The following is a 13,796-nucleotide window of genomic DNA, read 5'->3' on the forward strand; positions in this document are numbered from 1 at the left end:
AATGGCTTTCTTCAGAATCCAGATGACGTTCTCCTTAAAGACTTCGTTTCTTTAGAGCCGTTTTAGGTTCATAGCAGAGCTTAGGGGAAGTCACAGATCTTTCCTGGGCGCCCCCCCTGCACACCACATGCATAGCCTGTCCCCCTGTCCACATCCCCCACCTGAGGGGACGTTGGTTACCTTGGTAAATCTACGCCCGACACATCATCATCTCCCAGAGTCCACAGTTTACATTAGGCTGGCTGTTGTACGTTCTGTCGGTTTGGACAAAGATATAATGACATGTATCTGCCATCAGAATATCATTCAGAGTATTTTCGCTGCCCTAAAAATTGTCTGTGCTCTGCCTGTTCATCCTCATCCTGGCCCCTGGCGACCACCGGTCTTTGTACTGTCTCCGTAGTGTTACCTTTTCCAGAATATCGTAGAGTTGGGATCATACATATGAAGTCTTTTCAGATTGGCTTCTCTCACTTTGTAATATGGATGCAAGTTTCCTCCATGTCTGTCCATGACTTTCTGGCTCATTTCTTTCTAGTGCAGAATCCTCTGGAGTTGTCTGAATGTGCCACAGCTTCTCTGTGTACCTGCCGGAGATCATCTTGGTTTCTTGGAACTTCTCATCCTTTGCCCTACGCCTCTTTTTCTGATGCTCTTCAATGATGGGGCCTAACTCCTGGTAGCACCAACTTTCCAGTCACTTAAGCTGGACCACGCACCCTGCTGTTCACTCCCCCCTCCTGCCAGTTCCTCTGTAGCTGCATCTGTCAGTTCTAACGTGGAAGTGTGTCTCATGGTCACCCTTTCTTCAGACCGTATTCGTTCCCGCCCTGAGTCAGGCCCTGGCTCTTTTCCCGGTTTCCTAAAGGGCCCCGTAGTCTTCCTCATGCCTGGTCTCTCCCTCAGCAGTCCATCAGCTACCGTGCTGCTGAGGCCTCTCACAGCAGAGTTCGCCTTGTCATCGAGGGCCCTGGATCACACCTCAAGCTGTTACCTTCTCCCTTCTTCATTGTCCTCTTCCCTCGGAGTCCCACTCACCTGTAGAATAAAGGGCATGGTGTTATGGTGTTGGTTTCCCTTACAGTCTGGCCTGGTCAAAAAATGCTTTTTCAGATTTTGTCCTTCTTATGTCATCAGACTCTTCACTCCTCAGTGGGCTGGAAATGCTCTTCCCCTCTCTGTCTGTTGAAACCTATTCGTCTGTCCTGATGCCAGATGCCACATCCCCCAGTAAGCCCTTCTGGCATGTCTCTTGTTGCAGCTACTTTTTACCTCTGCTCTTAGAGCACTTTCAGCTCAGCCTAGCATCCTTCATACGGTGCCTTGGAGCCTCCAGGTTTTTGTTTTGGTTTTTGGTTTTTTTCTTTCTCATTAGATTCTGAGCTAGCACCTTGGGATCAGGAACTAGATCTTATCTTTGTTTCTTCCTTGAACCCAAAACTATCTTGGAAATGATATTTAATCAGGGAAGGCTTGTTCAGTGTATCTTAAATATATATATTCAGTATGTCATAGAATTTTAGGATAAGGGTTTATTAGATTTTAGGTACATACCAGTAATAAACAGCCCAAGTTCCATAATGTCTCATGACTTACCACGTTTTTGTGAAGTTATATTCCAGGTACCACACTCAGAACTCCACTGCTTACAAACAGCCACACACAGGTTAGCTTTTCATGCCCGTGTTCAGGCTGTTAAATTTACAAACCCTGTGAAGTAGGTTGATTTATCTGGTGTCCAAGCCTGTAGCAGATAAGAAACCGTGGGAGATCCCTGAGTGTAGAAGATTGTCATCTGTTTATGTGAACAGCTGAGTTGTCGTACACTCTAGAAAACTCTCTGTTGAAAATGGTACAACTAAAAAGGAACTTACTGTTGGCCCTGACCTGTTCAAATGGGTCTCATTATCAGTTTTATTGTGTGAGAAGGTTTACGCTGTATCCTTCGTGAACAATTAAATAGCCTACGGAAAAAAATTGATGAGGCCATCCTGTAAGAGATGGAAGCTTCCCTTATGTTTCCAAATAACTCACTCCGAGTCAGGAAGCTTCTACCCGCAGCTCCCTACCACATTAGTTCTTGCCTTGTTGTTGTTCTATATTTCCTTTCCCAGTTTTGGAATATGAACTTGGAAAACTCACTAATTTTATTTCAATTTAGTAGCTATGCTTAAAAAGCCATGTTTCAAAAACGTGTATTTCCTTGAAAAGTATTTTTTCATGAGAAATGTTAATTGGAGGGGCGCCTGGGTAGCGCAGTCGTTAAGCGTCTGCCTTCGGCTCAGGGCGTGATTCCGGCGTTCCGGGATCGAGTTCCACATTGGGCTCCTCCGCTGGGAGCCTGCTTCTTCCTCTCCCACCCCCCCCCCGCTTGTGTTCCCTCTCTCGCTGGCTGTCTCTATCTCTGTTGAATAAATAAATAAAATCTTTAAAAAAAAAAAGAAATGTTAATTGGAGAAAATTCTTTCCAATGTATTTAGCATAAAGTTAAGCCAAAAAGGTTCATTCTTAGCTCATTATGTGTAATGGCCAAGTAATACAGATCGTCTGTGAAATAGATTAATAGAATCTGTTTGCGAGTGGGCGATAAAACCCAAGGGCAATTAGAAAGGTCTGGAAACTAGTTCTAAAGAAGTTTCCTAATAATTTAGTGTTATGCTTTATACAGCTAATTAATTTATAATTGACTGAAATGTTTTTAGGCCAACTTTCTGGTTAGATTTTATTCATACTAACTTTAAATTCCTGTGTTCTTTTTGTCACAGAGCCTTCCTAATATTCTCACCGATGATCGATTCAAAGTTATGTTTGAGAACCCTGACTTCCAAGTAGACGAAGAGAGTGAAGAATTTAGGCTTTTGAATCCACTTGTTTCAAAAATAAGTGAAAAAAGGAAGAAGAAACTAAGACTCTTAGAGCAACAAGAGCTTCGTGAACAAGTAACGTACTCCTTATCATTTTATATCTGCTGCTGTTTCTTTAACGTAAGGTTGTCTGTGTAAGTTAGAAGAACCTTTGAGACACTGGAGGTGTAATTTGTTTGAACCTCAGCTTGGAAGTAGATCTTACTTAATGAAAGGCGTTTTCCCCCGATGCGTGCAAGGTCACGTACTCCGTGGAGGACGGCTAGTTAGAAGAGAGTAACAGGTCGATGTTTGGTGGGGGAAACAAGCTGCTTCTTACTATTTTTATTTTCAGGAAGAGGAAGAAGAACCGGAAGGAAAACCAAGTGATGCAGAAAGTTCTGAGAGTTCAGATGATGAGAAAGACTGGGTCGAAGAGGTCAGGAAGCAGCGCAGACTGCTCCAGCAGGAGGAAAAGGTGAAGCGGCAGGAGCGGCTCAGGGAGGACCAGCAGACGGTCCTCAAGCCCCAGTTTTATGAGATCAAAGCAGGCGAGGAATTCAGGAGCTTCAAAGATTCTGCCACCAAGCAGAAGCTGCTGAAGTGAGTAACCCTGCTGTCAGTGACGCTTCGCCGGGCTGCCGCGGCCTCGCTCTTCCTCGGGCCACGTTGCCCTGAGGAGGACATTTTGCTCTTTGGAGTTAATGTGAGGGAAGCACCACAAGACTTGAGGGGAAATACACTGGTCTTTATTATGATGGCTTTCAACAACTTCCGGGGGTGAAGTTTACATACAGTCAGGCCCAGGGCAGGCCCTGGGACTGTTGGCCAATATACGCAAGAACACTTTTATGCTGCGCAGGTCACTTCTTGTGTTGTCCTTGTTTCTTTCCCTCCGTTGCCCTGACCTACAGATACCGGTTTTATTCTGTGCCCTACAATCAGCGCTTTTCTGTATAATGGTAATTGAGAGGCAACAAATTCTTCGTGTCTTAACAAAAAGTTATTTTTCTTAATTAGAATTTCAGTGATGATTATCTGTATCTCAGCTTGCCTGATTGCTGAAAAGTTTCCTTGGAAAATTTGCCAGAAATTTTAAGCCTTTTGCAGGAAAATTGAGAGATGAGAAAGAGTGGTATTCTAGAATAGTCAAATACATAGAGACAGAAAGAGGAATGGTGGTTACCCAGGGCTGGGGGAAGGGGAAAGGGGAGATGCCACTTAATGAGGTACAGAGTTTCAGTTTGGGATGGTGAGGAAGTTCTGGAAATGGCTAGTGGTGATGGTTGCACAGCAACGTGAAGGTATTTTACCGCAATAAAAAAGTCAGTGTTAAAAAGAATATTTGGAGAGTTTCAGTTGTAGGTAGCTAAATAAGGAAGAAGCTAGGTCCTCAATTCCAGATCGTGTACAAGCCATAGGTTATGTAAATCTCTGCTCTGAAAATTCCTGGGCTGAATATTAATGTGATAGAGGGTCATAGTAGAGAATCTCGCAAGAAGAGCTGGAGGGCCTGGGGAGCCCAGAAGAGGAGGAGGGGTCAGGCGGGATGGATGAGGTAGGTCGGAGACAGTACCAGTTCTGTACCTGCACTTCTCCAGCTCCCAGCTTCCTGTTTGGAAATGGGGTTTTTCAGATGCGGGAATTGGGGAAAGAGTAGAGAAGACATCGATGGACAGGCTGAATTGTTTCTGGAATGGAGATAACAGCCGGTCCTTGTCCTCTCACCGGCTTCTAGCAGGTATCTGGGACACCAAATGTTGAGTGAGTCCTTCAACTTAGAATCCAGGAGCATCTCAAAATTCTGGTTCTAATGAACAAAAGATCTGCTGGTGAAAAGAATCTAGTAATAGGGTCGATATCTTTTGAAGATATCTTTACCACTTTTTTTAAGAACAACTTCCTTGAGATACAATTTACATAACATACAGTTCGCCTAAAGTGTACAGTCCATTGGTTTCTAGTAGATTCAGAGTTGTGCGGCTATCACAGTTAATTTTAGAACATTTTCATCTCTCCCAAATGAAGCCCCATGCCCCATTAGCATTCGCTGCCATCTGCCCCCAGCCCACCCCATCCCCAGGCAACCACTAATCTACTTTCTATCTCTATGGATTTGCCTGTTCTGCCATTTCATATCAATGGAATCACACACCATGTGGCATTTGGTCTGGCTTCCCTTACGTCGCGAAATGCCTTCAGTGTTCGTGCTGTCGCATCTGTCGGTACTGCACTCGTTTCTATTGCCAAAAACTATTCTGGTGTATGGATAGACCATGTTTCCTTCATCCCGTCACCAGTCAATGGACATGTGGGTTGCTCCACACTTTGGTTATGATGAATAATGCTGTTATGAACGTTTGTGTATAAGATCTTACACAGACAGGTGTCGTTTCTCCTGGCTGTATACCTAGGCTTGGAACGGCTGGCCATACAGTAGCATATGTTTAGCCTTTTGAGAAGCTGCCAAACTGTCTTCCAAAGAGGCTGCTCCATTTCACGTTCCCACCAGCAGTGCATGCAGCCTCACCTTTTATGTACCTGTTAGTCTTGGGTATTCAACTTGGAGTCCTACTCAGAAGCAGAGGGAAGACTAGTTGTAGTTTTCTGGTTCTGTAGAGTGAGTTTCTTTGTTAGATTATCTGCTGGTTTTGTCTTGCTTTATTTCCTTGACTACTGGCTCCTGAATCCGTACTAGACCCAAGTAAGCACTTGATAAGTTTTTGTGGAACTGTGACTCTCCTGTGCCGTGGCTACATGTCAGGCAACTCAGGAAGTTACCCTCTCAAGGTCTGCTGAGAAAGAACCCATTATTCCCAAGCCATTGGCCAGGAAAACCTGGGAACAGTTGTCTTTAGGTAAGCCTGGTAACATGGTGATTTGGGGGTGGGAGGCATGACTAAACTTTCTGACATTTTTGTTCTGCCTGTGGGTTGTAGCAGGACATTAATAAGAGAAACAAAAGGGATGGAAGTTTAGTATTGAATGGATAAATAATAGCCAAGTTAATACACCACAATTAAACATTTTTACTAAGTTAAAATTTTTTTTGAGAAGAGGAACTATAGAAGTGATAATACTTCATGAGCTGAAAAGGAGAGTCCTATTGCTTAAGGTAATAACCCTTTGGTATGAACAGCCTGCAGTTTGCTGACATTTTGGCACAAACTGCTTATTGAGTTCTAGTCTTGACTGGATTATTTTGGCAAACCCTGAACTTGCAATATCTTTGTATTATTTAATGAAGCATTGAACCATTATCCTTCAGAGAACCAAAGTGACGCTTTCTGTTTATTCTGTGAGTTCCCACAAGGCAGTCAGTAAAGCACAGCATCAAAACTGAGTGTTTTATGTTTCAGATGTTCCCTTGGACTTGCCCTACTTTAAAACTTTTTCTGCAAAGGGAAAAGTGAATTAGGAGTCCTAACTTGATGCTTGAGTGAGTCCTGTCTTTGCTGGGCATGGTAACGTGGCATCAGACAGATACGTGTGTCTGCCGACACGTATTTGTATGCCTTACAGTGTGCTGTGCTTTGTGAGTCTCTTCACCCACCTCTCGGCCTCTCTGGCTGCCCATTCAGCAGTCAGACATTCGCTGCGTGCCTGCCTAGTGTGAGTCCTGAGCCAGGTGGAAACACAAGGCACAGCTCGCAGGCCTGCAGCCTTCAGGATAGTCTGGAGCTGTGAACAGGCATGGGGAAAGTGCATAAGAAAGGAAGGGATTTAACTTCTGGAGATTTAAAAAGTCTTTTTAAGGGGTCCTGTTGAAACTGGTCAAAGACAAAAGACAAAAAGGTGAGCACCCACAGCAGGGTGGGAAAGACTTGCATTCCCGCAGAGCCGGGTGGGAGCAGGGAGCAGGTGGGAGCAGGGAGCCCCGTGTGAAAGCGTTGGGGGGAGCCCGGAGAATAACCGGGGAGCGGCACACAGGTCCTGCCCCAGGTGCTGCTAAGCCTCTGAGATTACCATGAGCAAATCTGTTTCCAACCCCTTCCCCAAATCATGTAGCTGCTTACCTAATAAAAGCAGCTCATGTTTGTTACAGAAAATAAAAGTAAAAACATAAGCATAAAAAGTCCCTCTTTCCCAGAAACTGGTAATGAATACCTCAGTTTTAGAGAGAAAGTGCAGGGAGGGGCCCCTGAGCTCAGCTAACAGACTATTCAGTAGTCCCGGTCAGAAGTCAAAAGCCCGAACTGTGGGACAGAGAGGACCAGGCCAGCCGAGGGCCAAGTTATTCACAAGACTGTCTAAGAATAAGAAAGGAAAATGGGCATACAGCACAACATTGTTTGGTTACTAACTTAATAGCGAAGGAGAAAAGAGTGGTCGGGCGATGTGGAACTGTCTGGCAATGTTGCCGCCAAGGTCAAGAAAGAGACTGAAAAGCAGGTTTAAGGCTGCGAGTACTGAGCCGGCTCTCAGCACAGTAAGTGTGCGGTGCCCAAGTGCCTTCTTGGTTCAGTAGAGAAACCGAGACCCAGGGCCCGGGCCAGAGACCTGGGGCTGAGCGAGCAGCCTTCCCTGTGTGATTGCGACCGACTCTGAGTGTGCAGAGTGTGGTGAGGGTGAAGAGGGGAGCCCCTGGGGAACCGGTATTTTTCTTGAGTCTGTGATAAAAACTGCACACCTCTCTTTAGACAGATACCCTTGCACGCAAAGTACTGCACGTCGTTTTAGAGCTGTCACCCGTAAAACTGACAGCCAAGGGCTACGAATTCCCATTTGGAGGACAAACAGAGGAGGAAGTAGTAAAGATCACTGAGGAGTTTTCAGAGATGTAGAAGGAAAGCTGCAAAGAGCCAAGCAGGGAGACGCAGAGGGTGTGGCGCAAATGTCGGAGGGAGCCTGGGGTTCCATGAAACAGAGCAAAGCGATTAGGAAGCTTGTCTTGCCGGGACCAGCTTCTCAGGCATCGGCCCAAATGTCGGATTGCAGTGGACCGATGAATGAATAGAGATAATAAATATTGTGAGCAGTTAATGTGGATGGTTCTTCCAGGAAGTCTGGCAGAAAAAGGAAGGCATTGAAGCCAGTAACTTGATGGGGAAGATCTTTTCGGCTATTAGAGCTAGAATGTGTTAGTGGGCAGAGAGGGGTTCACTGTGGCAAGCAGACAGTGATGCGAGAGACCAGAGTCAACGGACAGAGCTGAATTCAGCAAGCAGTCGGGAGGAGACGGGCCCGGGCACGGGTTCAGGAGACGGCCTCAGAAAGGACAGGGTACATCCTCGGAGCCCCAAGGGGAGGCCATCAGGAAGGGAGGGATAGAAAGTGGGGTCTGTCAGGAGTCTGGGCACGTCAGCCTCTCCAGTAACGACGGGGCAGCAGTGGGCAGGTCGGCAGGGCCTAACGGAGGCACTGGTGGGGATGTACTGGTGAGCCTGGAGGAGAGAGAGGTCTAGAACAACACAGCTTCCTGAAGCTCAGTAGCTGGGGCTGCCTTCCCTCCTCTCCCTGCCAGACAGCCCTTCAGGAGGAAAGCCTTCTTTGAAGCACCTAGCCTGTGGTCCGTCTTGGAAATTCAGAGGTTTCAAAGACATTTCCTGCCTTGGAGGAATTCCCCTTCTTCCCCAGATGGTTTCAGTAGCTCTCGGGGAGCTGCTTACCATGCCCACAACTGTATCCGCTTTCTGGACGAATTGTGGCCCGCTTTTACTCTTCAGAGAATTTTCCTCACTGCCGTGGACGAGAGCTGAAGGAACACAGTCTTATTTTAATAGAAGCATTTTTTAATCTAATTTTGAAAGCAATTTAATTCCAAAGTTGCACTTAGAAAAAAGAATCTCAACTCAAGTTGATATGCACTCAGGTGACGTGTAAGCATCTTTTCATTGTAATACATAAGAATGTAGAATAAAAGGTGAAAGTCTCCCTTTTACCCCCACACTCCCTCCCTGAGGTCACTGCTGTGTGCGCCTTTCTGGAATTCAGTGACTCCTCAGGGTGCAGGCTCACACGTGTGCAGTGTGAGCTGTTCTCTCCCGGACACGAAGGGGCCCTACTGATGCTGTTGCCAGTGAACTGCTCTTTTCACGTAGCGATAAGTTTTGAAAATTTTTCTTTGCAAGTACGTATAGGTCTCCCAGTAGCTGCATGGATAGTTCATAAGCTGGTTGGGCCGTAACGTCTGTAACATTCCCTCGTGCGGGAGTTAGGTTGTTTCTGGTTTTCCTCTTCCTCTGTTCCACGGTTAGAAATCCGTACACATGTGCAGGGATTTCTTTAGACTGTACGACCCAGTCCTGGAACTTGCTGGATCAAAAGGGGTCATATCGCCCGGGGAAAGGCTTTGAGCTCTTCGAGTTCTTACCAGTGCCTGTTTCCCCACACTTGCAGCAACCGTGGGTGTTAGGAATCTTTTTAAATATGAACAGAGCTGATAGATAAGGTATCCAGATACCCTGGTTGCTTCAGTTTCTATCTCCTGAGACAGGCTTTGAGGAACACATGCTGACAGAAAGCATTGAGGTGGAGTTCTCGGTGACCTGCACAGTCTCTGTAAATATTTGTCAAAGGTATTTGGCTCTAAACAGAGTATTTAACATTTGCCGTTGGGCTATGGATCGCTTTTCTCCACTGCCTGCCTGTTCCCTTTGCTGTGGACTGTGGAGGAAGAGTGAGTCCTTTCTTTTGAGTTAAATCCTCTGAGTGCTGGACTAACGCACATGCCTCCACACAAAGGGATTTTAACAAACTCAGTTGAGGAGCATTATTTCCTGGGGCATATAATAAACACCTAATTCGATGTTTCCCCTGGTACTTTGTGCCTTTTTTTTTTTTTAAGATAGCCTTGCTGAGAACTCTTGTTCTTCCTTCTCGTAGCCCTGTCCGCTGTCCTGTGCTGGATAATTCCATCCTTTCAACCTTTGGAAGGTTGGCAAAGGTTAGAAGCCCACGTCTATCTTCTTCCAGTCCCCCCAACGTGGTGTGGGGCTGTTCATCGCATGACACTGACATTTTTTCCCCCTCAAGTTCTTAACCGTATTTATCGATGTCACACAGCGTGGATTTCTGCATTTTGTTCTTCTGTTACATGAGACAGTTTTCAGGTGTCTGTCTGCTTCTTCAGTCGTCTCTGACTGACTTCATTCTCAGGTCGCTGGCTTAGAACTGCTGGTTAGCAGCCACATACCGTAAACCGACTTTCAAAGGGAGGGAAGTGGAACTTGCTTTAATGTAGAAATCTCCACGCTCAGTACCTGTGTCTGATCTTCTGCCACGGCTCGTTCTAAAACTCCGCTTGTCTTTCCAAGTAGCCCAGACAGAACAAGTTTTTACAAGTGCACGTTGAAAGTACATTGAGAGAAAACCAGAATTTATATACCCTATCATGGAGGAAATAAGGTCATTCTTAAAAGAGTAGTAATTGCCCACAATTTACTTGAAAAGTCACTTTCTTCCCAAATTAGTGTTTGCTGTGTGCCACCCTGTCTCAGTGGCTCCATAGCTCTTCAGAAGCTATGAAAGGGAAGAACAAGAATGGCTCGAACAGGCTAAGGAATTTGCTTAGGCTGACATAATTCACAGCCGCGCTGGAGTCCGTTTACACTTCACGTTTGAGTTCTGCTTTAAAAAAGCCAAACTAAACTAGATCGTTTCACTCCTTCTGTCGTGTGGAAGCTTGTCATTTGGAAGACTTCGTGGACGCAATTTCCTACACAAAACTTTATAAATCAAGTTTGGTCTGACACAATCCTGGAAACCAGAAACTCTTAAATTGGAATCTTGGTTTTAGACTTGAGTCCTCGCGTGGCCTGGGTCTATAAAGGATAAATACTTGTGTCTCAGGGATGTTGAAAGGATTAATTAGTTCGTCTGTAAAGCACTTTGAAGATGAAAAGTACTTTAAAAGTGCTTCTTAATAACATTATTGCTTAGAAAAGAGTGCCACTTTTATGCTAACCACTTCACGTCTCAAGTTATATAAAGAAGGCATGTTCAGTATGTTACTACTAGTCATAAACCGGAGATAAATCTCTCATGGTGCGAACATCAAACATTTCCCGCAGAATTTCAAAGGAGCATCACTTTATCTTGCGGGCCATTTCGGAGCCGCATTCCGCTCAGTAATTAGTTATGAAGATCGTATTTCAGGCAAAAGCAAACCCTTCTCCCAATTCAGCCGTTTTTAAATTCAGTCAGGCTTTTTTACAGGTTAACTCGAAAGGGGTACATTCAACTTTAGTTGGTACGAGGAGGATTGGAAAGGGAAGCGTGTTGACCTTTTTTGGAAGAGGGAACAGGAAAGAAGAGAGAACCATATTCTTTCCCTCTCGCTTCCTCGGCCCCCTCCTCCCGTTTCCATCACGGGCACCTTGGCCGCCGGTTCTCCAAGCATTAGCGCTCACATGGAAACTCACTGCGAGTCTGTCTTGAAGCTTCATTCCGTTTTGTTCCTCCAAACCCAGTTCACGGAAAGGGCCACTGTTCTGATTTTATGATAAAACATTATTATTGCGACAGGCAATGAAGGGTCACGTGTTAAAACATTATTATTGTGACAGGCAATGAAGGGTCACGTGTACAAGGTACAAACTGAACGTCTTGATTGTAAAGCCAGGTAGGGTGGTGTTACTGGTGCAGGTGACCGAGAATTGCAGGGCACAGCAGACCACAGCGGGGGCACAGATTATATACAGAGACCCTAGAACAGGGTGGGGCAGATGTGATCAAGAAGCGCAATGAAATTTACATCTGGGGTACAGTTCGGGGGGAAGAGTAATTCAAGTAAGAAAGTGGAAGGAAGGGGCGCCTGGGTGGCTCAGTCGTTAAGCGTCTGCCTTCAGCTCAGGGCGTGATCCCGGCGTTCTGGGATCGAGCCCCACATCAGGCTCCTCCGCTGGGAGCCTGCTTCTTCCTCTCCCACTCCCCCTGCTTGTGTTCCCTCTCTCGCTGGCTGTCTCTATCTCTGTCAAATAAATAAATAAAATCTTGGAAGGAAGGAAGGAAGGAAGGAAGGAAGGAAGGAAGGAAGGAAGGAAGGAAGGAAGGAAAGAAGGAAGGAAAGAAGGGAAGAAGGGAAGAAGGAAAGGAAAGGAAGAAAGAAAGAAAAGAAAAAGAAAGAGGAAGGAAGAGGCACCAAGAGAAGTAGCAGGGAGTGAACAGACTGAATCGGATAGAATTTACCTGCGGTGCTTTCATTTGTTGTCTGTGGTCGGACGGACTCATGTTCAGGGGGTTCGTACTGTGGGTGGTGAGTGTCGCCCAGGGATCTAAGGGCGGGTGAAGGGAGCCTCCGGACTCGCCCCGCACTTCTCCCTGGCTTCACCTGCAAGACCTGATCGGTGTCCGCTCCCTTGGAGAGGTGACTGAGTTGCGGAAGCGTGACGTGCTCTGCTGTCTGCCTGGAGCGCGGTTTAAATACAACACGCTCCAGAAACGTACGTGCCACTGACCATTATGGTAAATTACAGGCTTCGGAAATATCGCTCCTTGCCTGTCAGCTTCAGAAATGTGATTTAGTAAGATAAGTAGCAGCCATTGAAAATAGATTTGGAACCGCCACTTAAAACACGAAATTAGCGGGTGTTTTGGCAGCTGCTCTTTTTACTGTGTATCTGTTGAGCGTGAGGGATGACTGTCGGCCCCCAATTCTTGCCGCGATTGTGTTCAGTGAATGCCATTTTCTGTCTCTCCCCACAGGCGTAGCAGATTTTCTTCCTGTGATCCGTTCTAATTAAAACTTGTTTCAAATGCTAAATCAAAACATAATGCTAATTACTGTGTCATTCTCTTAAATCTCTCCAGTAAAACCCTTGAAGATCGTTTGAAACTCGAAGCGAAAAATGGCACGTTGAGCGTAGCAGACACCACAGTCGGCAGCAAACAGTTGACATTCACGTTAAAGAGGGTAAGTTTTGTAACGTGATTTTGTTAATTCAAGAAAGGAAAATAGGCTTCCAGTAGTGCTGTGCATGTGCCTGACCTCCGCACGGCCTTCCCAAGCTTTCCCCTGTTGAAGAAGCTGTGTTCCTGTTCTAGCACTTTCCCGGCAGCCAGAGCCCCTCCGGGCTGGGAGCGAGCGCACAGCTTGGCTGAGGCCGAGCAGAGCCAGGCGGGCTCCTGCTGTCCTGACGGAGGCGGGACCTTAGTGACCCAGGGCTCGTGTGGAGCCGGCAGTGTGGTTTCAGGGTCACTGGGCCACCTCAGGTGCCGCCTCGTAATGAGAAAGCCCTGACTGTCAGGGCTTTTAGAATTCGTGGGAAAATGAAAATAAGATGCCTCCGAAATTACTAGTTTTTTTGTGAAAAACCAAAGAAGCACTAAGAACTACTTACCATGGCTCACAGCTGACTCAAGCAGAGGCTGCGAAGCTATTTGGAGAATGGTGTCCGTTTGTGTTTGATTTTGCCTGTTTGTATCATTAGAGCAACAAAATTTTAGCTATTAAATCTCACTTTTAGGAGTATTAGGGATTTGTGTAGTGTCTAATAAAAATCTCCTTTGATACTAGGTGTGTGATTTATTTAGGTAAAATCTCAAGTTTTCCCAGGATTTTCATGTATACTTTTTTTTTAATGTAAACTCTACCCCCAGTGTGGGGTTTGAACTCACGACCCCACCATCAAGAGTCACATGCTCTACCCACTTAGCCAGCCAGGCGCCCCTCGTATATACTCTCTAATATGTAACTAAAATGTAAGGGGAATGTTTATGCTTCAGTATTATTTACAGCTGTAGAGTGGCAAAACTAGGATTAGGTCCCAGATGCAGTTTTCAGGTTTCCTGTACTGCAGTTTCTCAGACCCTTGGCCAGGCTGCTGCTAATAAGGTGCGGGGGCTACACGTGTCCGCGTCCCCCCTTTCTCTGGGCCAGCCTGCTGGCGACGGTGGGCGAGAAGCAGAAGGAAAGGAAACTTGGGAGATGAGCGGCCTGGCCCCTCGGTCGTATGCGACTGGGCACGTGGTGCTGGTGTCGTCCGGTGCAGCCTTTCGGAGAGAGGCTGGCGA

General features: G+C 46.1%; 1 protein-coding gene across 8 annotated transcripts in view; it reads left to right on the forward strand.

The window, feature by feature from the left end:
* NOL10 (nucleolar protein 10) overlaps window positions 1-13,796 on the forward strand; it is a 102,339-nt gene that overhangs the window by 68,024 nt on the left and 20,519 nt on the right. For all 8 annotated transcript variants that reach the window (XR_015725346.1, XR_015725347.1, XR_015725348.1 and 5 more), the window contains 3 exons: window positions 2,766-2,939; window positions 3,199-3,446; window positions 12,594-12,696. Coding sequence is in view for 2 of the 8 variants with exons in the window: in XM_045775962.2 (XP_045631918.1) it covers window positions 2,766-2,939; window positions 3,199-3,446; window positions 12,594-12,696 (525 nt within the window). In the remaining 6 variants the exon portion in view is untranslated. The remainder of the gene's footprint in view (window positions 1-2,765; window positions 2,940-3,198; window positions 3,447-12,593; window positions 12,697-13,796) is intronic.

The sequence above is a fragment of the Ursus americanus genome, chromosome 7, assembly GCF_024610735.1.
Source record: "Ursus americanus isolate L20-20 chromosome 7, mUrsAme1.1.p, whole genome shotgun sequence".
Lineage (NCBI taxonomy): Eukaryota > Metazoa > Chordata > Mammalia > Carnivora > Ursidae > Ursus > Ursus americanus.